General features: G+C 45.9%; 1 protein-coding gene across 1 annotated transcript in view; it reads left to right on the top strand.

The window, feature by feature from the left end:
• ADAMTS2 (ADAM metallopeptidase with thrombospondin type 1 motif 2) overlaps positions 1 to 26,846 on the top strand; it is a 245,389-nt gene that overhangs the window by 58,451 nt on the left and 160,092 nt on the right. Inside the window, exon 3 of the mRNA XM_060008222.1 lies at positions 24,761 to 24,920. Within this exon, the coding sequence (XP_059864205.1) occupies positions 24,761 to 24,920 (160 nt within the window). The remainder of the gene's footprint in view (positions 1 to 24,760; positions 24,921 to 26,846) is intronic.

Here is a 26,846-nt window from a genome sequence, read left to right as displayed (position 1 = left end):
ATTGTTTAACCTCCATGTGTTTGTATTTTTTACAGATCTTCTCCTGTAATTAATATCTAGTCTCATAGCATTGTGGTCGGAAAAGATACTTGATACAATTTCAATTTTCTTAAATTTACCAAGGCTTGATTTGTGACCCAAGATATGATCTATCCTGGAGAATGTTCCATGAGCACTTGAGAAAAATGTGTATTCTGTTGTTTTTGGATGGAGTGTCCTATAAATATCAATTAAGTACATCTTTTTTAATGTATCATTTAAAGCTTGTGTTTCCTTATTTATTTTCATTTTGGATGATCTGTCCATTGGTGAAAGTGGGGTGGTAAAGTCCCCTACTATGAATGTGTTACTGTCGATTTACCCTTTTATGGCTGTTAGTGTTTGCTCTGTGTATTGAGGTGCTCCTATTTTAGGTGCATAAATATTTACAATTGTTATATCTTCTTCTTGGATCGATCCCTTGATCATTATGTAGTGTCCCTCTTTGTCTCTTCTAACAGTTTTTATTTTAAAGTCTATTATGTCTGATATGAGAATTTCTACTCCAGCTTTCTTTTGGTTTCCATTTGCATGGAATATCTTTTTCCATTCCCTCACTTTCAGTCTGTATGTATCTCTAGGTCTGAAGTGTGTCTCTTGTAGACAGCATATATATGGGTGTTGTTTTTGTATCCATTCAGCCAGTCTGTGTCTTTTGGTGGGAGCATTTAATCCATTTACATTTAAGGTAACTATCGATATGTATGTTCCTATTCCCATTTTCTTAATTGTTTTGTGTTTGTTATTCTAGGTCTTTTCCTTCTCTTGTGTTTCTTGCCTAGAGAAGAATCTTTAGCATTTGTTGTATAGCTGGTTTGGTGGTGCTGAACTCTCTCAGCTTTTCCTTGTCTGTAAAGGTTTTAATTTGTCCATCAAATCTGAATGAAATCCTTGCTGGGCAGAGTAATCTTGGTTGTGGGTTTTCTCCTTCATCACTTTAAATATGTCCTGCCAGTCCCTTCTGGCTTGCAGAGTTTCTGCTGAAAGATCAGCTGTTAACCTTATGGGGATTCCCTTGTGTGTTATTTGTTGTTTTTCCCTTGCTGCTTTTAACATGTTTTCTTTGTATTTAATTTTTGACAGTTTGATTAATATGTGTCTTGGCATGTTTCTCCTTGGATTTATCCTGTATGAGACTCTGTGCTTCCTGGACTTGATTAACTATTTCCTTTCCCATATTAGGGAAGTTTTCAACTATAATCTCTTCAAATATTTTCTCAGTCCCTTTCTTTTTCTCTTCTTCTTCTGGAACCCCTATAATTCGAACGTTGGTGCATTTAATGTTGTCCCAGAAGTCTCTGAGACTGTCCTCAGTTCTTTTCATTCTTTTTTCTTTATTCTGCTCTGCAGTAGTTATTTCCACTATTTTATCTTCCACGTCACTTATCCGTTCTTCTGCCTCAGTTTTTCTGCTACTGATCCCTTCTAGAGTATTTTTAATTTCATTTATTGTGTTGTTCATCGTTGCTTGTTTCATCTTTAGTTCTTCTAGGTCCTTTTTAAATGTTTCTTGCATTTTCTCTATTCTGTTTCCAAGATTTTGGATCATCTTTACTATCATTATTCTGAATTCTTTTTCAGGTAGACTGCCTATTTCCTCTTCATTTATTAGGTCTGGTGGGTTTTTATCTTGCTCCTTCATCTGCTGTGTGTTTTTCTGTCTTCTCATTTTGCTTATCTTACCGTGTTTGAGGTCTCCTTTTTGCAGGCTGCAGGTTCGTAGTTCCCGTTGTTTTTGGTATGTGTCCCCGGTGGCTAAAGTTGGTTCAGTGGGTTGTGTAGGCTTCCTGGTGGAGGGGACTAGTGCCTGTGTTCTGGTGCATGAGGCTGGATCTTGTCTTTCTGGTGGGCAGGTCCACGTCTGGTCGTGTGTTTTTGGGTGTCTGTGGCCTTATTATGATTTTACGTAGCCTCTTTGCTAATGGGTGGGGTTGTGTTCCTGTCTTGCTAGTTGTTTAGCATAGGGTGTCCAGCACTGTAGCTTACTGGTCGTTGAGTGAAGCTGGGTGCTGGTGTTGAGTTGGAGATCTCTGGGAGATTTTCGCTGTTTGATATTACGTGGAGTTGGGAGGTCTCTTGTGGACTAGTGTCCTGAAGTTGGCTCTCCTACCTTAGAGGCACAGCACTGATTCCTGTGTGCAGCACCAAGAGCCTATCATCCACAAGACTCAGAATAAAAGGGGGAAAAAGTAGAAAGAAAGAAAGAAAGAAAGAGGATAAAAGAAAAGAAAATAAAGTAAGGTAAAATAAAATAATTAAAATTAAAAAATAATTATTAAGAAAAATTTTTTTAAAAAAGTAAAACAACAACAACAACAAAAAACGGACGGATAGAACCCTAGGACAAATGGTGAAAGCAAAGCTATGCAGACAAAATCACACACAGAAGCATCCACATACACACTCACAAAAAGAGGAAAAGGAGAAAAAATAAGAAATCATGCTCTCAAAGTCCACCTCCTCAATTTGTGATGATTCGTTGTCTATTCATGTATTCCACAGATGCAGAGTACATCAAGTTGATTGTAGAGATTTAATCCACTGCTCCTGAGGCTGCTGGGAGAGGTTTCCCTTTCTCTTCTTTGTTCGCACAGCTCCCGGGTTTCAGCTTTGGATTTGGCCCCGCCTCTGCGTGTAGGTCGCTGGAGGGCGTCTGTTCTTCGCTCAGACAGGACGGGGTTAAAGGAGCAGCTGATTCGGGGTCTCTGGCTCACTCAGGCCGGGGGGAGGGAGGGGTACGGAGTTCGGGGCAAGCCTGCGGCGGCAGAGGCCGGCGTGACGTTGCACTGGCCTGAGGCGCGCCATGTGTTCTCCCGGGGAAGTTGTCCCTGGATCCCGGGACCCTGGCAGTGGCGGGCTGCACAGGCTCCCCGGAAGGGAGGTGTGGAGAGTGACCTGTGCTTGCACACAGGCTTCTTGGTGGCGGCAGCAGCAGCCTTAGCATCTCATGCCCGTCTCTGGGGTCCGCGCTGATAGCCGCGGCTCGCGCCCGTCTCTGGAGCTCCTTTAAGCAGCGCTCTTAATCCCCTCTCCTCGCGCACCAGGAAACAAAGAGGGAAGAAAAAGTCTCTTGCTGCTTTGGCAGGTCTAGACTTTTCCCCGGACTCCCTGCCGGCTAGCCGTGTTGCACTAGCCCCCTTCAGGCTGTGTTCACGCCGCCAACCCCAGTCCTCTCCCTGCGCTCGGACCGAAGCCCGAGCCTCAGCTCCCAGCCCCGCCTGCCCTGGCGGGTGAGCAGACAAGCCTCTCAGGCTGGTGAGTGCTGGTTGGTACCAATTCTCTGTGCGGGAATCTCTCCGCTTTGCCCTCCGCACCCCTGTTGCTGTGCTCTCCTCCACGGCCCCGAAGCTCCCCCGCTCCGCCACCCGCAGTCTCCGCCTGCGAAGGGGCTTCTAGTGTGTGGAAACCTTTCCTCCTTCACGGCTCCCTCCCACTGGTGCAGGTCCCATCCCTATTTTTTTGTCTCTGTTTATTCTTTTTTCTTTTGCCCTACACAGGTACGTGGGGGCGTTTCTTGCCTTTTGGGAGGTCTGAGGTCTTCTGCCAGCGTTCAGTAGGTGTTCTGTAGGAGTTGTTCCACGTGTAGATGTATTTCTGATGTATCTGTGGGGAGGAAGGTGATCTCCATGTCTTACTCTTCTGCCATCTTGCCCCTCTCTCCACTGATTTAATTTTATATGATTCTTTTTGAGGATATAGGCTTGGTGAACCTGCTACTGTTGGAGGGTCTCCTGCAGAGGCGGGGGGAAGCTATGGCTCACCAAGGGACAAGGACACTGGCAGCAGAAGTTCTGGGAAGTACTCCTTGGCTTAGGCCTGCCAGATCGTGCCATGAGCCGCACCAAAAAGCCAGTTATTTATTTATACCAGTATGGACTTGTGGATATGTATTTTATTCTATGGGTTATAACCTGTTACTATTATTATTTGTTATTTTGTTAAAGTTATCCCAGATTTGGCAAATGAGAGCACCTTCAATTTGGATCCTCTATCCTTTTGACGTGCTTGGGTATGATTTAAAAAGTTGTTTTTTCATTATGGTAAAATACACTTAACCAAAGCTTTGCCATCTTAAACCATTTTTAAGAGCACAGCTCAGTGGTGTTAAATACATTCATATTTTTGTGCACCTATTACCATCATCCATCCCTGTAACTCTTTTCATCTTGTGAAACCAAAACTCTATACCCATTAAGCAATAACTCCCCACTTCCCCGTTCCTCCCATCCCCTAGCAACCACTGTTCTGCTTTCTGTCTCTAGGATATCAGTGAATTCATACAGTATCTGTATTTTTGTGATTGTCTGGTCTCACTTAGCCTAATGTCTTCAAGGTCCATCAAGGTTGTAGCATGTGTCAGAATCTCCTTTTTTTTTTTTCCGGTACACGGGCCTCTCACTGCTGTGGTCTCTCCCGTTGCGGAGCACAGGCTCCGGGCACGCAGGCTCAGCAGCCATGGCTCACGGGCCCAGCCACTCAATGGCATGTGGGATCTTCCTGGACCAGGGCATGAACCCACGTCCTCTGCATCAGCAGGCGGACTCTCAACCACTGTGCCACCAGGGAAGCCCTCCTTTCTTTTTAAAGCTGAATAATATTCCATTGTATGTGTATGCCACATTTTGCTATCCATTCATACGTTGAGGGACACTTGGGTTGCTTACCCATTTTAGCTATTGTGAATAATGTTGCTGTGAACATGGGTGTACAAATATCTCTTTGAGACCCTGCTTTCAGTTCTTTTGGGTACATACTCAGAAGTGGAATTTCTGAGTCATAAGGTAGTTCTATTTTTAATTTTGAGGAACCGCCATACTGTTTCCCACAGTGGCTGCATCATTTCACGTGGGGTGGTGAGACAAGCTGTCTTTGAAGACGGAGCATTGTTGTGAGTGGAGCCGTGAAGGAGGGGAGGCACTCCCAGGGCTGTGAGAGATGGCTGGAGCAGCAGTCTCCTCTTAGGGTTGGCCTGGGGTACATGTGGTCTGTACCTGCTTGGAGCTGCTGTCAGCTCTCCTGCCGGCTTCCAGTGGAGACCCCAAGAGCCAGGCTGGGCGCTGCCGGTGGGCAGGCTATGTTGCCGTGTGTGTGTGCCATGCCATGCCATGCCCGGGTTTCCATGGGTGAATTTGGAGTAGGGAGGGGACCAGACATCTGTCTGATGTCACCTTTTATACTCTGGGACTCTACCACTGTCTCCCAGTGCAACACATGGGGGTCCCCTGTTGGGAGCAGGAGCCTATGGGGCACTTGATTCCATGTGGGAACGTCCCCTGAATTCCCCGCGGCATCCAGTGACAGTGGGCCCACTGAGCCTGCCTTTATTTTGGATGTAGTGCCTTTGGTCATTGTTGGCCCTGCTGCTCAGGCCCCATGTCTAGGCAGTGATGACTCACAGAAGGGCCCAGGGGCATATGGGCTGCCATCCTGGCTCTGGAATTAATAAACATCTCAAGGTCACTGGTGCTGGGACCCATTCCCTAACCCAAGACCTCAATGCTTGACGAGGGAGGATGCAGCGTAGGCAGAATCTGAGGGCCTGTGGAGTAGCCTGGCCACAGCCCAGAGAACCTGGCCCTTATAGCCCTGTCTTTCCCCATAAATAAACCAGACAAGATCCTTCATCAGATGGTGTGGCCTGATTTTTGTTTTGGGAAATCTGGACAAGAAGGGACAGTGGAAAGCCTTGGGCCCTGGCAGGGCTGCCCACCCAGGAGAAGCAGCTGGACAGGCTGACAGAGGACGGTTGGCGGTCAGCCTGCCCCGGATACCACCGCAAGCCCTAGAGATCCGAGCAGGAAAAGAAGCCGGATTCCAAAGAAACCAAAGTCAGGCAGGGCGCCAGGTTCTCTGTGAGCGTGAGGCCTGAGGTGCCCGGAGAGGGGCTGGTTGCCCAGAGACCCAGGGAGGCGATGGCCTGTGGTGAACACGGAAAGCCAGGCTCCTCTGCCCGGAAAACTTCACGACCTGGGTGCCCAGCAGGTGTGGGCCCATAGGACACCCCCCAACCTCACCCTTGTGACATTGCCTTCTACCTTTGGGGAAACTGAGGCTCAGGAGAAGGAAGGCTGAGCCAGCACCGCACAGTGAAGCACAGGGACTTGCTTTGGGGTCTGAGTGGTAGCCTGCGCTTTCCCTGCCAGGGTTTTTGTGTCTCTGAGGGACACATCCGTTGGGCAGTGCATCTTCCCCTTGCTGCTCTGAGCAAGACCTAGTGTCCCTGCTTCCTGCTGTGGCCCTGGCTGCTCCCACCCTGCCCCCACCCCAACCAGATCTGTGTTAAGGGGATTCTGGGTTGAGGCTGTAGGCTTCCCATGGAGTCTAGCTGCCCCACAGCAACCTGGGTAGCAGCCCGGCCCACCAAACCAACTTTCGTCCATCAGCCAGGCCACTGGACCATTGGTGAGCCCGTGTCTCCCCTCTGGCCGAGTGGATCCTCCTGGAGCAGCATCCCACGTGGAAAGGAGCAGGACACTGCCTCCTGGGCCCCTGGAACTGAGGGCTTCCTTTCTAGAAGGGGCGTTGCATCTTCAGATGTTCTGCCCATCTAGAGTTACATCCCCATGTCTTCCACAGCTGGGTGGGCTCAGCCTTGGGAGCCCATAAAATTCTGGGGTACTGTGGACATGTGGGGAGCCCCTTGCCAGGAGCCTTAGCTCCTCTCTGCAAGAGTGGAGGACTGATGCCAGCCTGGAGCTGCCCCAAGTGGGGCTCTGGAGCAAGGCTCCCTCTGGTTCCCAGAAAGGGAGTTGGGTTGGAAGGCAGGGTCCTCACATGTGCTTATCTGGCTGTGCAGCATTCCCATCCCCTTGGGCCTGCGCTCACTGCTCTGTCTCATGGGAGTGAGAATGTCCACTCTAGAAGGAGGGAGTGTCAGGAGTCCCATGAGGCCAGCCTTGGGTGTGCTCCAACTTGCCTGAATGCTGGCCCACTTGGGTGTGACTCAGGGGTTGACCCTCCTTTCTGCTGCCCAGAGTCACTCTCTGAGCAGCAGACCTGCCCAGCTCTGTCATTCTGGGCCCAGGGACCACCTGGCACCCCTGCCAGCAGCCAGCTCTGAATCTGGGCAGCATTGGTGCATGGAGGCTGTTCTGGGCTAAATTGTGTCCCCTCAACCCCCATTCAAATGTTGAGGTCCTAACCCCTGGTACCTCAGAATGTGACTCCCAAACAGGAGATAAGTTCTTTCCAGGTGTTAACTAAGTTACATTGAGGTCATGTGGGTGGGGCCCTAATCCAATGTGACTTCCTGTTTAAGAGGAAATTTGGACACAGACAAACATAGAGGGGTGACCATGTGAGGACACAAGGAGAAGATGGCCCCCTAAAAGCCAAGGAGAGAGGCCTCAGAAGAAACCAGCCCTGCTGATAACCCTCCTGATATCTTGATCTCTGACTTCCAGCCTCCACGACTGTGAGAAGATAAATTTCTGCTGTTGAAGCCACCCAGACTGCAGTATTTTGTTGAGGCAGCCTGAGCAGACTAAGGCAGAGGTAATGGAGGAGGTGCTGGCCCTGGCATCTTGTGGGAGGATGTGTGTCAAAAGCTTTTTCCTGGAGCATCGGAGCTGGCAGGTGTGGAGTGAGCCAGTTTGAATGCCAAGGGGTAGTCCTGGGGTTGCCAGGCACGTGAGCCTTGTGGGCTTTGCTTGCCAGCGTGAGTCTCCAGGAGGTCCAGGATGACTGAGTGAAAGTGTGTGCAGAGTCTGGGGCTTCATGGGTACAGGTGGTTGGTGACACCTTCGCCCAGGGCCCCTGCCACCAGTAACATTGCTTATGGGGATATTAGCCCCTTCATAGCAGTCCTCAGCACCTCAAATAACACACATCTAGGGAAAAAGCAGACATCGGTGCTGTTAGGCAAGTGCCCCAGCTCCCCAGCCCCCGACCAGACCCTGACTGGACCAGGCTGGGGGTGGTGGTGGGGCTCAGACATGCTGGTCCCAGCCAAGTCGGAGGATGGGAGGAAGGGCAGGGTGTGCATGGCCTCCAAGGAGGCAGGGAGGCCTGCTGGGACAGCAGTGCAAATGTGTTGGGTTCTAGCTGGTGGTGTGTGTGTTATGCAGGCTGGGATGCCCTAGGGTTGGGTGCCAGCTCAGGGGAGTGTCTGTTGACAGACCTTGACATTGATCAAGGAACTTGGACCTTATCCTGTTAGCTCACTTCCAGCTTGAGTCTCAAGGCCACAGTCTGCTGGGGCCCAGCTGGTGAGATATGAGAAAGAAAAATTCCACTTTTTGATATTTTGGCAAATGTTCCTACAGCAAGAGTCATTTTTCTTCTCCAGTGGCGAGCTCCCTGTTATTTATGTGAATGTTAATTTGTGACTGGGGACATTCCCCGACACGGTCTTCATGCTGAGCAAGACCTGGGGAATGTCAGCCAGAGCATCTGGCAGGGATGGGTGTCAGGTCTTGTGATGGATGGGCAGGCCTGCTGTGGTCCTGGGGTCTGCGCCTGACCTGCTGACCCCTGTCTCTTGGCCAGGCTGGGAGACCAGCTCCTGGAGGCCCTCCCCGGCACTGGTGTGGACTCTCACAGACGGGACAGGCCAGCTCCCGTGGGAGCCATCCTGGTGCTGCCTGATTTAGTGAGAACACTGACTGGCCAGGCCCTACTTTGGTCTCTGTGAAGGGTTCTTGTCAGCATCTTGTTTATCCTATTTTTTTCTCCCTTATCTTTCTCTCCCTTCCCCTTTCCCCCTTCCCTGCTCCTTTCTTTAAACAAATTGTCTGTTTTGATGTGTGCCTTTTGTTAAAAAATCCAAAAAAACAAAAAACCTTGAAAACTACAGAAAATACTAATAAAAAAGCAAAACTCACTCCAAACCTTGACACTGTTAACTCTTTGTTATATGTGTGTCCAGACAACTCTCATTTCATCTTACTAATAATGATGATGTCGGGCTAGTTTATTATGCAGTGTGCCAGGTGCTTTATCTGGTTTAACCCTCAAACCAACTGTGCAATTACTTCTATTATCCTTGTTGTACCCTGGCAACACTGAAGCTCAGAGTCCACAGTTAGCCAGTGCTGAAGACAGCATTTGAATCAAAGCCGAGTGACTTGGTGGACTTGCCCTGCATTGTTAGGCTGTGCTGGCATTAGGCACGGAGACACAGATGACTTTACATAAGTGCATCATAATACTGGAGATGGGCCTGCCTTCCTTAGTCAACAATATGACATGGATATATTTGTTCCTTAAGTGGTGAAAAGCCTCCCCTGTAAAACTCTTTTGGCCTGGCCTTTTTTGTCGTTTTTTTTGGCAAGTCATAGAGATTTTTGGAAGTAATCTGACCATTTACATTTATTATTATAACAGATATATTTATTGTTACTTTTGTCAACTTACTTATTTTTTTTGCTTTTATGCTTTTTTTGCTGTTTTTCTATTTGCTGTATGATCTGTTCTCCATCTTCAGTTATTCAGAAGGAATATATTAATTTTTCTAATTGTGACTTTTTTAGTATTCTTAAACTTATGGCTATCAACTTTAGCTGCTTGTCAGTAACTATTGATCCTTCTATGGAAATTTAAGAAATTAATGCAGTTAACTACTTCTTCTACCTCCTCTACCCTTTTCTTTCATTTTTGCTGACTTGTTTGACAATTTTTGCCCCACGTTATTAAAGTCAAATTATGAATTATTTTTACATTGCATAGATTTCCTTTCCAGAATATATGGTAAATGACTTCTGGTTTGTAACCATAATTATCACAGCAGAATGGATGAAGAGGTCATTTCTGGTATTTTAACCTGTGATTTCCCTATTTGTGGGGACTAGATTTTAGATTTTTAATTCAAGTCTGGGCTGCATTAAGTGGCAGGTGAGGAATGATGGAGAGAGATGTAAAGTGGAGCTGAGGTGGATGCTATTGAGAGGATTCTCTCTAGCAGTAGAGGTGAGTACAGTGCCTCTATACACCACAGCTTCCTAAGGCTCTGATTTGCTCAAGGTCACATATCTGGTTAGTCTGCAGAATTAAGGTTCCCATCCCAATCTCTTGGTTTCTAATGCAGTGTTCTCTCTAGGCAAGCATTCCTCGAGGGTTAGCATAAGAGGTGAATTAATGTGACACCAAACATGAGATTAAAAAACATTGTATTCTGTCACAATCCCAGTTGGCTTCTTGTCAGGAATTGACAAGCTAAAATTCATATGAAGATACAAGAAACCCAAAATAGTCAAAATAATGTTGAGAAAGAAGAATGAGGTTAGAGAACTCACTTTCTGATTTCAAAACTTACTACAAAGTTATAGTAGTCAAGACTGTGTGGTACTGGCAGAATGATAAACATATAGATCAATGAAATAGAACTGAGAATCCAGAAATAACTTCACATTGATTTTTGACAAGAGTGCCAAGACATCAGTGGAGGAAAGAATAGTCTTTTCAACAAATGGTGCTGGGACAACTGGATATCCACAAGCAAAAGAATGAAATTGGATCCCTACCTCATACCATAGAAAGATTAACTCAAAATGGATCATAGATCTAAATATAAGATCTAAAACTATAAAACTCTTAATAAATGTAGGAGTAAATCTTTATTATTTTGGTTTAGGCAAAGCCTTAGATATGACAGCAAGAGCACACAAATGATAAAAGAAAAAATAGATAAGGTGGACTTTATGAATGTCCTTTATAACTTCAAAGAACACCACCAAGAAAGTCAAAAGATAACCTACAGAATGATAGAAAATATTTGCACATTGTATATCTAATAGGGAATTGTATCTAGAATATATAAAGAACTCTCACAATTCAAAAAGGAAATTAATCCAATTAAAAGATGAGCAGTGAGTCTAAATAGTCATTTTTCCAAAGAAGAGAAACACATGGCCAATAAGCGCATGAAAAGATGCCCAGCATCCTTAGTTATCAGGAAAATTTTAATCCAAACCGCAATGGGATATCACTCCATACACATGGGGATGGCTAGGAGAAAAAAGGTAGATAATAACAGCTGTTGGTGAGGACGTGGAGAAATTGGAACACTGCTGGTGGGAATGTAAAATGGTGCAGCTCGTTTGGGAAACAGTCTGGCACAGAGTTACCATATAACCCAACAATTCCATTCCTAGATCTGTGCTCAAGAAAAATGAAAACATATGTCCACACAAAAACTTGTGCTTACATGTTCAAAGTGGCATTATTCATAAAAGCCAAAAAGTGGAAACAACCCAAATGTCCGTCAACCAGCGAATGGGTAAATAAAATGTGGTATATCTGTAAAATGGAGTATTATTGGACAATAAAAGTGAATTTAAGTACTGACCTTATTTGGAATCTTGAAAACATTTTACTAGGTGAATGAAACCAGTGACAAAAGGTCACATACTATATGATTCAATTTATATGAAGTGTCCAGAATAAGGAAATCCATAGAGAAAGAAAGTAGATTAGCGGTTGCAGGGGCTAGTGCGTGGCAGCAGGGTCGGTGGGGGTATTGGGAGAAAATGGGGAGGGACCGTAGATGTGTACGGGGTTTCTTTTTGGGGTGTTTTGAAAATATTCTAGAATCGATTGCGGTGATAGTTGAATTGTACAGTGTAAGTGAATGAATTGTATGATATGTGAATTATAGCCCAGTAAAGCTGTTATATATTTTAAAAAGCATGAGTTTCATAGTGAGAAAATTATTCCCTTTTTAACTCTATTTTAAGCTTTCTGATTGAGTCAAGGATAGTCTCAGTTTGATACTAACAGATCTTTAATACCTCTGTAATTGTTTATAAGGGGAGAGATCAGGATTCAGGCTCAGAGTCTTAGCAGTTAGGAATATCGAGCTAGAATTTAACAAAGTTGAGTAAGGCAAAAACTGCAATGGTGGTGAAGAGAATGCTGGGGTTTGGTGCCCTCCCTGCTGGATCTGCTGGGGGCCAGTGTTGGGAGGGCAAGGCTATGTTCCCGAGACTGTTCCTGCCCCGCTGGGAAATCTGAGCAGTAGTTTAACTTCTTTGAACCTTAGAGTCCTCTGGAAATGAAATGTTTTGCCTTAAAGAATTTTAGGGGGGTTTGAATTCACACTGTATTTGAAGGCTCCTGTAGAACACCTGGCTTATAGTGGAGACTGAAGCCCAGGGGTCACACAGGTGGCACCATGCCCCTAATTTGCAGGTCATCTGGCTCCGCTCCTCACTTTGCAGTTAAGGGGGCTGCAGAGGGAACAGGGCTGGCCCAAGACCAGGATTTGGAGCCAGGTCTCCTGGCTCTGCATCCAGTGATTGCTCCCTGTGGCCATCTCTCCCTCCACCTTGCCCTTCAAAGTGGGGTCTGGCCTTCCTTAGCACCCGGCTGAGCACAGGGCTTAATGGTTTTGAGCCTCAGAAACTGACTCTGGCCATCTTAAGGCCAAAGAGGGACTTTCTGGAGCAAAGGATCCAGAGGTCCTGAAACCAGTTCCAAGAAGGGGCATGACCTGTCAAGTGAACTTGTCGGGGCTCTGTGGCGCTCAGGGATGACTCTGTTTGTGGTCACTCAGCTCAGTAGAACCCTGCAAGACCCAGTTCCAGCCATAGCTTCCCCTCTGAACTGGGAGGACAGGCTGTGGCCTACACACCAGGAGGAGGAATGGCTTTCCAAGAGGAAGGAGGGGTGTGGATGGCACATGGCGAGGCCCCGTGGATCCACCAAATGAGGCAGAGAGCAGGGGAGGCAAGGGCATCCATAGACAGACCTCTCCAGAAGGTGATGTTCTGGAAGGGTTAGAACAGTAGCTGACAGAGACACAGGGGAGAAGACAAATGACTCCATGGAATTGCTGTCACTTGCTAGTGGCCAGTTCCCCCCAAGAGATGGCTGGTGCTACTTTTGGAAAAGTGGAAAAATCAATATGCAAAACATCTGCTGTGATGCTGAACTGTGAAGGAGCCCTTAGTAGCTAGGATGGAGGGATGTAAATCCAATGGGATTTGGTTCTAATTCCTATGAGGGGTCAGCGGTTGGGGTCCAGTCCCCTCCCCATCAAGCTTCCAGGGTTGCCCTTGTCTTCCCCAGGGAGCTGGGAGGGGAAAGAGTGCCCAAGCAGGCTGGGTGAGATGCCCTGGAAGTGGCAGACCCCGTTTTGGCAGTGTCACCACTACACCATCATCAGACCAGGCCTCACCATGTGGCCTCTCTCCCTGCAGGGGAGGCTGGTGCCCAACTGAATCTCATGGGTTCATTACCAAAAGGAAGAATGGAAGAAAGGATACAGTTCTCTTGGAGCTAAAATATCTCCAGGAGTAGGAATCTTACCAGATGCCAGCATTTTGGGGGAATTCCTGTGGCAAGAGAGTGTGTGTGTGTGTTTGTGTGTGTGTGCACATGCATGTGTATCAGAGCAAGGTTGAGTCTGGGGCAAATGTGAGCTGATGCAGATGCATGCTGTCTTGTCCTCTATCAAAATCTAGATCCTTCTGTTTTTGGAGCAACTTCTTTTTTTCTCTCTATTCTTGATTGTCACTTCTGCAACCTTGACAGACACCTGACAGTCTTGGTGCCGGAGGTTGCAAGAATGACAAGGCTGAGTGACAGACCTGGTCCCCATCACACACACGCAGGTGCCTGCCACATGCTGCAGCCTGTGGCTTCCACTGAAGGAGCCAGTGGGGATGGCAAACTGGGCACCTCACACATAGGACCAGGATGCACACTTGCTTGCCTGTGAGACCCCAACACTGAGAGTGTCAGTATCTCTAGTGCTTTAAAATTCAAAGTAACAGAGGATATCTGTCAAGCCTCTTGATTCTGATAAATGTTTAACTTTTAGTTTCCATTTCTAGTGACTACTTCATCAAAAACCAAACAGCAGGGAATTCCCTGGTGGTCCAGTGGTGAGGACTTGGTGCTTTCACTGCCAGGGCCCAGGTTCAACCCCTGGTCAGGGAACTAAGATGCCACAATCCGTGTGGTGCAGCTTAAAAAAAAAAAAAAAAAGTAAAAAACCAAACAACAAAGGAACAGGGCATAGAGGAAGGAGGAGGTAGGGCAGGCATCTTATAATTCACCAAGATCTGAGAACTAGTGATTTGATTTGATGACCAAAGAACTGCCAGATTCCAGGCCTCTGTGGAGCCACCTGAGGTTCGAGAATAGAGTCCTCCCATGAGCCTCCCTCCTGGCCACGTTAGGCTGACAGTCACAGAGTTCAAGAGCAGAGTGGATTTCAGGTGAGAGCCAGGGTCTGGGTGTCAGCCCCTCCGTGGAACACCAGTCTGGACAGACACGGGCAGGCTCCTGATTGAATGCCCTTCATCTCAGTGTGCTTCAGAGACTTCTTTAATATTTACCAAGTGGGGAGAAGAAACTGATTCTTATTAATAAAAATTACATGTAAAACCAGATATACTTACCACTGGCAGCAGGAAAATCAAAGTCCTGGAAAAAACTCAGCAAAACATAGCCCACGTTCTGTACCTTGTCCTCTTGTCAATTTTCTTTTGCAGTTTTTCAGACAGATTATTCCTGGCATGCATACTAAAATGCTTGAAAATCAGGCAATAAAAGGAACCCTGCTTTCTTTGTGGAGGGCCCCTCACCAGGCAGTACTCTGGCCAATGGCCTTGAGGGGTGATCAGCCGCTGGGCTCAGGTGGTCATCCATTGCTCCTGGGACGGTCAGTGCTGGTCTTGAGGTGGCCTCAGGGTGACCGAATGCTGGTCTGGGGTGGTCATCCACTGGTCTCGAGTGGTGACCTTCTGCTCTTGGGGCAGGTGCCATCCATGTTCATCAATGTGACCCCCAGTTATGTTCCACAGTACCTGTCAGAGACGGGCTGTTGCTGGTGAGGGGTATAACTTCTCCATGAGAGAACCGTCAATTTGAAGTCTCTGGTTGCATGAGGAAACCTGAGTAAACTGGTGCCATACTTCCGATTTATCTCAGGGCACTTCATTGCCCTTCAGATGGGCCCTTGAGAGGTTCCCTGCCAGGCATCTTGACCAACTTGGGCCCTGGCTTCCTGACAACAGCAAGGTAGAGGTCAGCATCAAAGAGATCCAGTGTCCGTTCGTCAGCCCAGCAGCCTTTCATCATAAGGCCGGTCAAGGAGAAGAACCCGACTCCTGTGTACGGGGAGACTCCAAATTGTCCTGGGGTCTCTCAGGCCAGAGAGGACTGCTCCTCACCAGATTGGCTTCTGGGTCATTGTCACGCTGGGTCCCTCCAGAACAACCCCAGGATGCTGGGCCTGTGGCATAGATGGCTCTAAGCCTGGGGTACAAGTGTCCCTCCAGAAGAGGGGGCTGCCCTGCTGGACCCTGATGCCCCAGTGCCCTGCCTTAATTGTCAGGATAGGCCTGGTCTCCACCCAGGAGATACTCATTCCATTTGGGGCAGGCCTTCCCGCCCCTCAGTCTCAGTTTTCTCCTTTGGAAAGCAAGCAGGTGGATGACATCACTTGGGTTGCAGAGTACTTCTTACGTGTGCCCTGGTTCTGAGTGCCTCCCAGGCTGCATATGCTCCTGCAGCAACCACATGAGGGGAGGGAGAACTGCCCCCCTTTACAGGCGAGTAATTGGAGGCCCAGGAGCTTTGGCACCTGGGCCGAGGCAACCTGGCCAGACAGAAATGGTGCCGGGAACTCAGAACACCAGACTCCCAAACCGTTCACCTGCTGCCACCCTGCCACATGTCCTTGAATGGGTTCCATTAATTAGAGGGGTTTGAGACACCAGTCTTCCCCCAAACCACAAACATGGGAAATGTCAATGGCTGCGTAGAGAAATGTTTACTATTGTAAACACTTTTTTTTTAACATCTTTATTGGGGTATAATTGCTTTACAATGGTGTGTTAGTTTCTGCTTTATAACAAAGTGAATCAGTTATACATATACATATGTTCCCATATCTCTTGCATCTCCCTCCCTCCCACCCTCCCTATCCCACCCCTTCAGGTGGTCACAAAGCACCGAGCTGATATCCCTGTGCTATGCGGCTGCTTCCCACTAGCTATCTACCTTACGTTTGGTAGTGTATATATGTCCATGCCTAACCATGTGCCAGTAGAAGGGGATGGCCCACAGTATACTCACCCTGCCACCTGTCTCTCTCTCAGAGAACACGTCCTGCAGTTTTGGGGTCATTTATTTACTCATCTTGCAAACATTTGCTCACCCTCTCCAGGCCTGGAAGGGCCCTGGGACCCAGGGATGAGTCAGAGTGTGGGGGCTTGCAGGGTTCCCATGGGTCCTTCCTCTCCTGTATCTTCCCACAGTCTGGTGACCTTGGTGTCCCAATCTTGGCCCTCATCGCTCTGGCTCCTGCCCTTCCTCTTTGTCCTGGACCCCTTCCCCAGAAGTCCAAGATGCCTTAAACCTGTGTCCCCAGGGGTCTGCAGCTCTTGCGCCTCATTCTGTGCTGTTCAGTGAATGGCCACCCACTTCATCCCACTACCCACTGGGACCATGTATTAATTTCCTGCAGCTGTTGGAAATTACTGAAAACAATAGAAACTTTCTCTCTCACAGGTCTGGAGGCCAAAGTAGTTGCTGGCAGGGCTGTATACCCTCTGGATGCTCAAGGGGAGAACCCTAAAGGGGACCTCTGGCCACTGCCAGCTAAGCGGATGGACAACAGGAAATGCCAGCCTTTCTGATGTTTTGAGAGAATCTGGAAATCTGCTCATTTACGTGGAACCCTCTGATTCTTAAGTCGGAGCAACTAATTCAAGCTTTTAAAACCCCCTGAGTGAAATCACTAAGTTGATGTGTTAGGGGACCCCAGCCTCCATCCCCCAACAAAGATGATTAATTAAACAGCTATCCATGAACAAAAACAACTCTAGGAGAGCTCAGGAGTCCACTTAAGGAACTTCAGTAACACAGTGGAACAAAAAACTTGAGAATAACTACACAAGAAGAGAGGGAAGATAGCTTCATTCTGCCTGCATCATCCTGTCATCCCCAGCAAGAAAGAGTTTCCCTCACTGGGAAAGGGAGAGTGGGGTGAGCGACCAGTTTCCCTAGCCTCTTTGGGCACCGCACAAAGGACCCACTTTGGTTTCACCCCACCCAGAGACCAGCAAAGGTGAGATGAATAGAAACAGCTAGGAACAAGGAAGAAGGACAGGGGCTCCCACCAGCCATGTAGTGGGAGCGACCATGGTTCTTTGTGGCCTGCTCTGCAGAGGACCCCAGCAGCTTTCACTACTGAAGAAACCAATGGCCAGCACAGCTGCTGCAAACCTCCTGCAGATTTTAGAGCTGAGGTTTTGCTCTACAGGTTTTTGCATTCACAGACACCAGGCACCTGAGCCCTCTTGCTTCCTCCATCCCCACCCCGTCCTCAACAAGGATCTGCACGGGCAACTGGCCCAGGCCTCTGCAGCTGCATAAGTGCAAAACGCCAGACTAGACCACTATGGTTGACCCCTACCACTGTGCATACACTCAGGACTAGCCTCCAGCTGTGCACAGGTATGCCATCAACCTGATTCCCATCACCAGCCTCCACTGCCATGTGTGCCCCCATGGTGAGACCCTGCAGCCCTAAGAGTGCACATCAACAGCCAGGGCTCAGGTAGCTGCTAGTGTGCCCACAGTTGACACTTGTCCTTCCTGCTGGCCCTGACCCTTGTCATGAGTGTGTCTGCAACTGGACACTGCTACTACCCAGGCACCTGCAGCTGGCCCCTGAAGCTGTGTATGTGCATACCACTGGTTCTGACCACCACCACTGCATAACCTGGTCTCTAGCTGCTGGACCTGGAGGCCCCACTGAAGACCTCGAGAGTCCTTGCAGCCATTGTGGACTCCCTGCAGCAATTGTCACCAAGGACCACACAACTGTTGATGTCATGGATCTAGCAGCCTGAGCCAATGAGACATCACCTCTCCTCTGGACCCAAAGCCACCATACTCCCCACACTTGGTGCTCTGCATCACTAGATCCAGTGTGCCCCCCACCCCACTGCAGGTGAAGGTCTTTCTTACTGAAGTCAGTCCATAAAATCTGGAAATGTGCGGAAAGCTATGCAAGGCACAGAGATTTTGAAGAATTGGGGAAACATCACATCATCAAAGGAACACAGTAAATTTCCAGTAACTGACCCACAAGAAATGAGATACATGAATTGCCTGACAAAAAAATCAAAATTATTGTTCTAAAGATGCTCAGAAAGCTACAGGATAACACAGATAAACAATTTAATGAAATCAGGAAAACAATACAAGAACAAAATGAAAATTTCAACAAAGAAATATAAAACATAAAAAGAACCAAACAAAATTTTGGAGCTGAAGAATTCAATGGCTGAAGAATTCAATAGAGAGCATCAACACCAGCTGGACCAAGCAGAAGAGAAAATCAGTGAACTAGAAGACAGATCATTTGAAATTATCTAATCAGTGGAGCAGGAAGAAAAAAGAATAAAAAGGAATGAGGAAACCTATGGGGCTCATTAAGAGAAACAATCTATGCATTATTGAAGCCCAAGAAGGAAAATAGGGGGAGAAAGTGTCAGAGGGTTTATTTAAAGAAACAGTAGCTGAGAACTTCCCAAACCTTGGAGAGAGATTTAGACATCTAAGTTCATGAAGCTACTAGGTCACCCCAAAATGATCTTCTCCAAGACACATTATAATAAACTATCTAAAAGCAAAGACAAAGAGATCATTTTAAAAGCAGCAAGAGAAAAAATTTCTGTCATACAAGAGAATCCCAATAAGGCCATGAGTGGATTTCTCAGCAGAAACCTTGCAGGCCAGGAGAGAGTAGAATGATATATTCAAAGTGCTGAAAGGAAAAAACTACCAACAAAGAATGCTTTACTTGGCAAAGTGTCTTTCAGAAATGAAGGCAAGATAAAGACTTTCCCACACAAACAAAAAGAGAGCTTATTACTACTAGATCTACCTTATGAGATATGCTGAAAGGAGTTCTTTAAGCTGAAGCAAAATGACACTAATTAGTAATATGAAAACACGTGAATATATATAACACACTGGTAAAGGTAGGTATATAGTCAACTTCAGAATACTCTAATTCTGTAATATGGTGGTGTGTTAACTACTTAACTCTAGTATACAGGTTAAAGAACCAAAGTATTACAAATAGCTATAGCTACGATGATTTGTTAATGGATACACAATATAAAAATATGTAAATTGTAATGTCAAAAACATAAAATGTGGAGGTGAGGAATAAAAGTTCAGGGTTTTTGCATGCAGTTGAAATTAAATTGTTATTAACTTAAAATAAACTGTTATATCTCTAAGATGTTTCAAATAAGCCTCAGAGTAACCAAAAACCTTTATACACACAAGATAAAAATACACACAAGATACAGAGAAGGGAATCAAAGTACACCACTACAGAAAGTCATCAATTCACAAAGGAAGACAGCAAGAGAGGAAGAAAGGAATTTAAAAAAGTCCAAAAATAATTAACAAGATGGCTTTGGTAAGTCCTTACTTATCAATAATTACTTTAAATGTAAGTGGGTTAAATTCTCCAATCAAAAGATACAGAGTGGCTGAATAGATTAAAACAAACAAACAAACAAAACAAACAAAAAAAAAAAACCAAGACCCAACTATATGCTGCCAACAAGAGATTCACTTCAGCTTTAAGGACACACATAAGCTCAAAGTGAAGGGCTGGAAAAAAATATTCCATGGAAAGGGAAACCAAAAGAGAGCAGGGGTAAGCTATACTTACATAAGACAAAACAGACTAAGTCAAAAAACTGTAACAAGAAACAAAGTAGGTCATTATATAATGATAAAGTGGTAATTCATCATGAGAATATAACAATTGTAAATATATATGCACCCAACATCAAAGCACCTAAATATATTAATCAAATAGTAATAGATCTGAAAGGAGAAATAGACAACAATACAATAACAGTAGGAGACTTCAGTGCCCCACTTTCAGCAATGGATAGATCATCCAGACAGAAAATCAATAAGAAAACATCGGACTTGAGCTATACTGTAGGCCAAATGGCCCTAACAGATATTTAACAGAACATTCCACCCAACAGTAGCAGGATACACAGTTTTCTCAAGCCTGCATGCAACAATTTCCAGGATAGGTCATATATTATTAGGTCAAAAAACGAGTCTTAGCAAATTTAAAAGACTGACATCATACCAAGTAACTATTCTGACTACAATGGTATGAAACTAGAAATCAGTAACAGGAGGAAAACTGGAAAATTCACAATACATAGAAATTAATACACTCCTGAACAACCACTGGGTCAAAGAAGAAATCAAAAGGGAATAAAGAAAATATCTTGAAACAAACAAAAATGGAAACACAGCATACCAAAACTTATGTGACACAGCAAAAGCAGTTCTGAGAGGAAAGTTTATAGCAATAAATGCCTACAATAAAAAAGAAAGATCTCAAATAAACAACCTAACTTTATATCTCAAGGAACTAGGAAAAGATGAACAAACTAATCCCAAAGTTAGCAGAAGGAAGGAAGTAACAAAGATCAAAGTAGCAATAAGTGAAATAGAAAATAGAAAAACAGTGAAAAATATAAACAAAACTAAGATTTGGATTTTTTGAAAAAATAAAATTGACAAACGTTTAGCTAGACTTACCAAGAAAAAGAGAAGACTCATAATAAATGAAAGAGGAGACATTACAACTGATATTACAGAAATATAAAGGATCATAAGAGACTACTATGAATACGTATACACCAACAAGTTGACCAACCTAGAAGAAATGGATAAATTGCTAGAATCATACAACCTACCAAGACTGAATCATGAAGAAATAGATAATCTGAACAGACCAATAATGAGTAAGGAGATTGAATCAGTAATCAAAAATCTCCAAACAAAGAAAAGCCCAAGACTACATGATGTCATGGGTAAATTCTACCAAACATTTACTGAAGAATTAATGTCAACCCTCCTCAAACTCTTCCAAAAATTTAAAGAGGAGGGAACACTCCTAAACTCATTTTTATGAGGCCAGGATTATCCTAATACCAAAGCCAGGTAAGGACACTATAAGAAAAGAAAACTACAGGCGAATATCCCTGATGAATATAGATGAAAAAATTCTTGACAAAATATTAGCAAACCAAATTCAACAGTACATTTAAAAGATTATACACCATGATCAAGTGGGATTCATCCCTGGGATGCAAGTTTGGTTCAACATATGCAAATCAATAGATGTGATATACCACCTTAATAGAATGAAAAATAAAATTTATATGAACGTTTCAATAGGTGCAGAAAAATCACTTGACGAAATTCAACATCTTTCATGATAAAAACTCTAAACAAATTAAGTATAGAAGGAACATACCTCAACATAATAAAGACCATATGTGACAGCCCATAGCTAATATCATACTCAGTGGTGAATAGTTGAAAGCTTTCTCTCTAAGATCATGAATAAGACAAGGGTGCCCATTCTCACCTCTCCTATTCAAAATAGTACTGGAACTTGCTTTCTTGCCAGAGCAAGGAAAAGAAATAAAAGACATCCAAATAGGAAAAGAAGTAGTAAACTTATCCCTGTTTCCTTATGACATGATCTTGTATGTAGAAAATTCTAAAGACTCCACCAAAAAAACTGTTAGAACTAATTAACAAATTCAGTAAAGTTTTAGGATACAGAATCAACATACAAAAGTCAGTTGCATTTCTATACACTAATAGTGAAGTATCTGAAAAAGAAATAAAGGAAACATTTCCATTTACAATAGCATCTAATATAGTAAAATACTTAGGGATAAATTTACCCAAAGAAGTGAAAGATCTGTGCACCGAACACTATAAGATACTGATTAAAGATATTGAAGAAGACACAAATAAATGGAAAGTTATACTGTGTTCATGGATCAGAAGAGTTAATATTGTTAAAATATCCATAGTGCCCCAAACCATTTATATATTCAATGCAGTCCCCATCAAAATTACAAATTCCAATAGAAAAAAAAATCCTAAAATTTTTATGGAACCACAAAAGACCTCAAATAGCCAAAGCAATCTTGAGACAGAACAAAGTTGGAGGCATCACACTTCCTGATTTCAAACTATATTACAAAGCTATAGTAATCAAAACAGTATGGTCCTGACATAGAAACAGACACATAGACCAAGGGAACAGAATCAAGACCCCAGAAATAATCCTATGCATATACAGTCAACTTATATTTGACAAGGGAGCCAAGAATAATTAATGTGAAAATCTGGTCTTTTCAATAAATGGTGCTGGGAAAACTGAATATTCACATGCAAAAGAATGAAATTGGACCCCTGTCCTACATCACTCACAAAAATTAAATGGATTAATTTGGTAATGGATTAAAGACTTAAACCTAAGACCTGAGACCATAAAACTCTTAGAAGAATACATAGGGGAAAAGCTCCTTGGCATTGGTCTTGCCAATGATTTTTTGGCTATTACACCAAAGCATAAGCAATAAAAGCAAAAATCAACAAGTGGGACTACACCACACTATAAAACTTCTGCATAGCAAAGGAACTATCAACAAGATGAAAAGGCAACCTAGAGAATGAGAGAAAATATTTGCAAACCTCTTATTGGATAAGGGATTAATATCCAAAATATAGAAGGAACTCATACAACTCAAAAGCCATATATATATCAATTTAAAGTGGGCAAAAGACCCAAACAAACATTTTTCCAAAGAAGACATACAAATGGGCAATAAGTATGTAAAAAGGTGCTCAATATTACTAATCATCAGGGAAACACAAGTTAAAACCACAATGAGATATCATGCCACATCTGTTAGAATAGTTATGAAAAAGACAAGAGATAACAAGTGTTGGTGAGGATGTGGAGAAAGGAAACCCTTGTGCACTGTTGATGGGAATGAAAATTGGTTTAGTCACTATGGAAACCAATATGGAAGTTCCTCAAAAAATTAAAAATAGAACTACCATGTGACTAACAATCCCACTTCTGGCAATGTGCCCAAAGAAAATGAAAACAGGATACTGAAGAGATATCTGTACTCCCATGTTTATTACACCATTATTCACAATGGACATGGAAACAATCCAAATGTCTATCTGTGGATGACAAATTGATAAAGAAATGTGGTACATACGTACAATGGAATATTATTCAGCCTTTATAAAGAAGGAGATCCTGCCATTTGCAACAAAATGGCTGAAACTGGAGGATATTATACTAAGTGAAATAAACTAGACACAGAAAGACAAATACTGCAAGATCTCACTTACGTGTAGAATCTAGAATGGTCAAACTCATAGAAGTAGAGTGTCAGATGGTGATTGCCAGGGGCTGGAGGGAGGAGGAAATGGGAGGTGATTGTCAGACAGCACAGAATTTCAGTTATGCAAGATAAGTAAGTTCTGGAGATCTTTTATATAGCACAGTGCCTATAACAATATTCTATCAAAAAATATCATATACTTAAATTTTGCTAAGATGGTTGATATTACATGTAGTGTTCTTACCACAAAAAAATGATAACAATAAAAAGGGTGGGAGGATACTGTGAGAGGTGATGGATATGTTTATGGCCTTCATGGTGGTGATGGTTTCATGAATGTATACCATTCCCAAACTCACTGAGTTGTATATATTAACTATGTACATCTTTTTACATGTCAGTCATGCCTCAAAAAAGTGGTTTTAAAAAACCCCTAAACCCCGAGTGGGTCATAAGTGTGTGATCTAAAGGAAATACATCTGCAGGTTGACACAGTGGGGACTCCTAGTGTAAGACTATTGGTTTATGGATAATGGACCAAAAAATCAAAAGTGTGGGAGCTGGATGGGGCAGTGATGGCAGGATGGCCTCAAGGGGAGGGCAGGGCCATGTACCTGCAGTAGGGGCATGGCATTTGGGGGTCTGAGCCAAGCACTGAAGGGAGAATTAGAGTTTACCGGATGGCCAAGGCTGGGGGCAGGAGCAGGGCCTCCCAAGCTGAGGGCTTTGTGGGTTCAGGAGCCTGAAGGCCAGGCAGTGTGCACTGTATTGGATGGACAGGACTGTTTCAACGACTGGTGTGAGGTGTGAGCTGGGGGCAAAGAGGACAGTGGCAGGCTGAGAGCCTTGGATGCCGGAGTACAGAGTAGCCTGAATCCTGATGGGGACAAGGGTTCATCGAGGGCTTTGCAGCATGGAAGAGCCATAGCCAGTTTTGGGGGAGGCTTCGGTTGCTGTAGAGTCTGGGCTGGTGACTGTTGCGGATACAAGGATAGACAGCGGGGACTGTGGCCAGCTGCAGTGGCGCGTGCTCCATCCGTAGTGTCCACTGCTGTGTGCCATGCACTGTGGCCAGAGCCTGCATTTTCCAAGGAAAGATGGAATCCCATTTTTGAAACATGAAATCTCATCATTTTGAGTGTTGGGTTCAGAACTTTGAAAACACTCTTTGGGTCCAACTGAACATATCTGTGGCAGATTCAGTCCTGACAGTTTTGGCCTTTGTCTTGGACTTTGGGCTCCTGGGGGTGAAGGTGGGGGATAACCCAGGCAAGAACCCCTTCCTCAGACAGGGTTCATCACCCCCAAATGGCTCTGGCCTTGGTGGCTGGAAGTGGAGCTTCTGGAATGATGGGGCCTCTAGGCCCACCTGTTTGTGCCCTTCAGCCTGGGGTTCAAGCCTTGCACCTAGCTGCGGTGCTGGGCAGTGTTCACTGGGCCCTGCTCAGCCAGGTTGGAGGTTCTGCTCTCTGCAGCCCTCCTCACTGCTTCTCTTCCTTGGTCTGCTGTGCGCTGGGAATTTGAACTGTCTCATCTTTGCCCTGCAGGCTGGCCTGATCCGTATGGAGGAGGAGGAGTTCTTTATCGAGCCCCTGGAGAAGGGTCTGGCGGCAAATGAGACTGAGCAGGGCCGTGTGCATGTGGTGTATCGCCGGCCGCCCACCTCCAGACCCCCTCCTTTGGGGGGGCCACAGGCCCTGGACACAGGTAAGGCTGCTGCAGGTGGGAGGGTTGCATGGTGGACCCTGAATGTCCCCCCTGGGGAACCCAGGCGCCCTTTCTATAGCTCTGATCCCACGTCAAGGCTGAGACCCGCCCTTGCTGACCACATAGCACAGTGGGCATGCTGGGATGCTGGGTCAGGGACCTCTGCTTTGGGTGTATGTGGGCCATAAGCTTGTAGGTCTGAGGCCTCCACAGCAGGCAGTAAAGGCTGCCTGAGGGTCTTACCTTTGGCTGTCTGAGGGCTGGCAAGTGTCAGGGAAGAGGCAAGACCCAGACCAGGCCTGTACGCTGGCCTGAGTCTCGCGCCTGTGTCTCTGAGCCTATGCCTATGAAGAAGATGTCTGCTGCCCCCTTGCCCCCATCCCTAGCCTCTTTCCCCTGACTCTGTGCTGTGCTTTCCCTGCAGTGGTGATCACACCTCCCTGGCTGCTCACAGAAAAGGCCCTGAGTGCTTCTTTGGCCCCGATTGGACCCTGCTCCCTCTGGGAGACAGCTCAGATGCCAGGAGAGGAGGGAAGTGCTCCACAAAGACCCCAGAAGTGCTCCCAGCAGCCTCAGCAACCTATGCACAGACTCATATGGTTTTATCTTTTTCAGCTTAGAATCAAAGTGCGCTCTGGGCCCAGGAGCATGGAAGGAGCTACTGGGCAGGCGGTGCAGCCTCTCAGAGCCCTCCAGGAGGACACACCTACCCTCAGCCCAAACCTCCCCAGCATTCTCAGGATCTCAGGTCCCGGGCTTCAGTGAGGCCAGGTTGGGGTCTGGCTGTGGTCCTGGCAGTGCCCAGGCTCTGTGCTTGGCTCTTGCAGGGTGGGCTTAGCCCTCAGTTTTGGGTTCTAGATTCCTGGCTGTGCTCGCCCATCACCAGGGCAGGTGGCAGCAGACAGGGCATTGAGGCCTGGGTCTTGAGTCAGGCTCATCTGCATGTTTACAGTGAGCCCCGGAGGCCCTACTGGGCCAGCCCAGCTATGCTGTGATTAGCCGAGACATCCCCATTGCCCCAAGTAGCCTTGGCTCATTTAATTTAGGTCTCTCTGAGTTCCCAGCTGGCAGATCAATTGGGTACGGCCTGGCAAGGCACCATTCTAATTTCAAGGAATGGTATCAGATACTTTTGCAAAGGAATTGTCCCATCAGGAATCCCAGTGCTCTTCAGAGCCGATCAATACTTCCAGCTGCCCCTCATTCCCAGATGATGAATCGTAGGTCTCCTGCCAACAGTGGAGGGGGCACCCCAGGCGCTGCCCATCTGGCCTTCCCCAGCTTCAGCCCCTCCTACCTCTTTCCCACCCTTGGGCTTCTTTCTCTGCATGGGGAGGAATGGAGAGTAATCCCATTGGGTGAGGGCAGGAGTGGAAATGGGGCAAGGGAAGTGCCCCAGACCAGGGATCAGGGCCCTGGTGTTGCTCCTCGCTGGCTGTCTGCCCTTGGGCAAGTTTGGGCCCCTGGCCTCTGCCTTCTCATCTGTCCTGTGGGATTAGGAATGCCTGTGTCTCACAGAGCTGAGGACCTGGCCACTTTGGGCTTGATCTCTACCGGAAGATTCAGGGGGTTCCCTGGGGGCCCACTTAGGCTGGGTGTGGTGAAGCCTGCACAGTGAGGCTGCCAGGTACCCTGGGCCAGGGTGCCAATCCCAAATTCAATGTGGTACCTATCTCCTGAACATGGCAGCCCTCCTTCATGGCCTGACGGGCCTTGCCTTATTTCCTGGGCTTCTGTTGGCCTTTGGCATCTTCTCTTGAATCCTTCCCCCAACCTTCTCATCTGGCTATCTCTCGTGAGAGCTTGGAACTCAGAACACAGGAAAGGAATTTCAAACTCAGGATAAGCCCAGAAACCATTGACCTTAGAAGGGGGAAGGCCAATTGCATGGGTCTGGGGCTGAGGCTGCACTGAAATGGGGTGGGA

The sequence above is a fragment of the Delphinus delphis genome, chromosome 3, assembly GCF_949987515.2.
Source record: "Delphinus delphis chromosome 3, mDelDel1.2, whole genome shotgun sequence".
NCBI classification, from domain to species: Eukaryota; Metazoa; Chordata; class Mammalia; order Artiodactyla; family Delphinidae; genus Delphinus; species Delphinus delphis.
The sequence above is the reverse complement of the archived record's forward strand: the minus strand, read 5'-3'. Positions and strand labels throughout refer to the sequence as shown.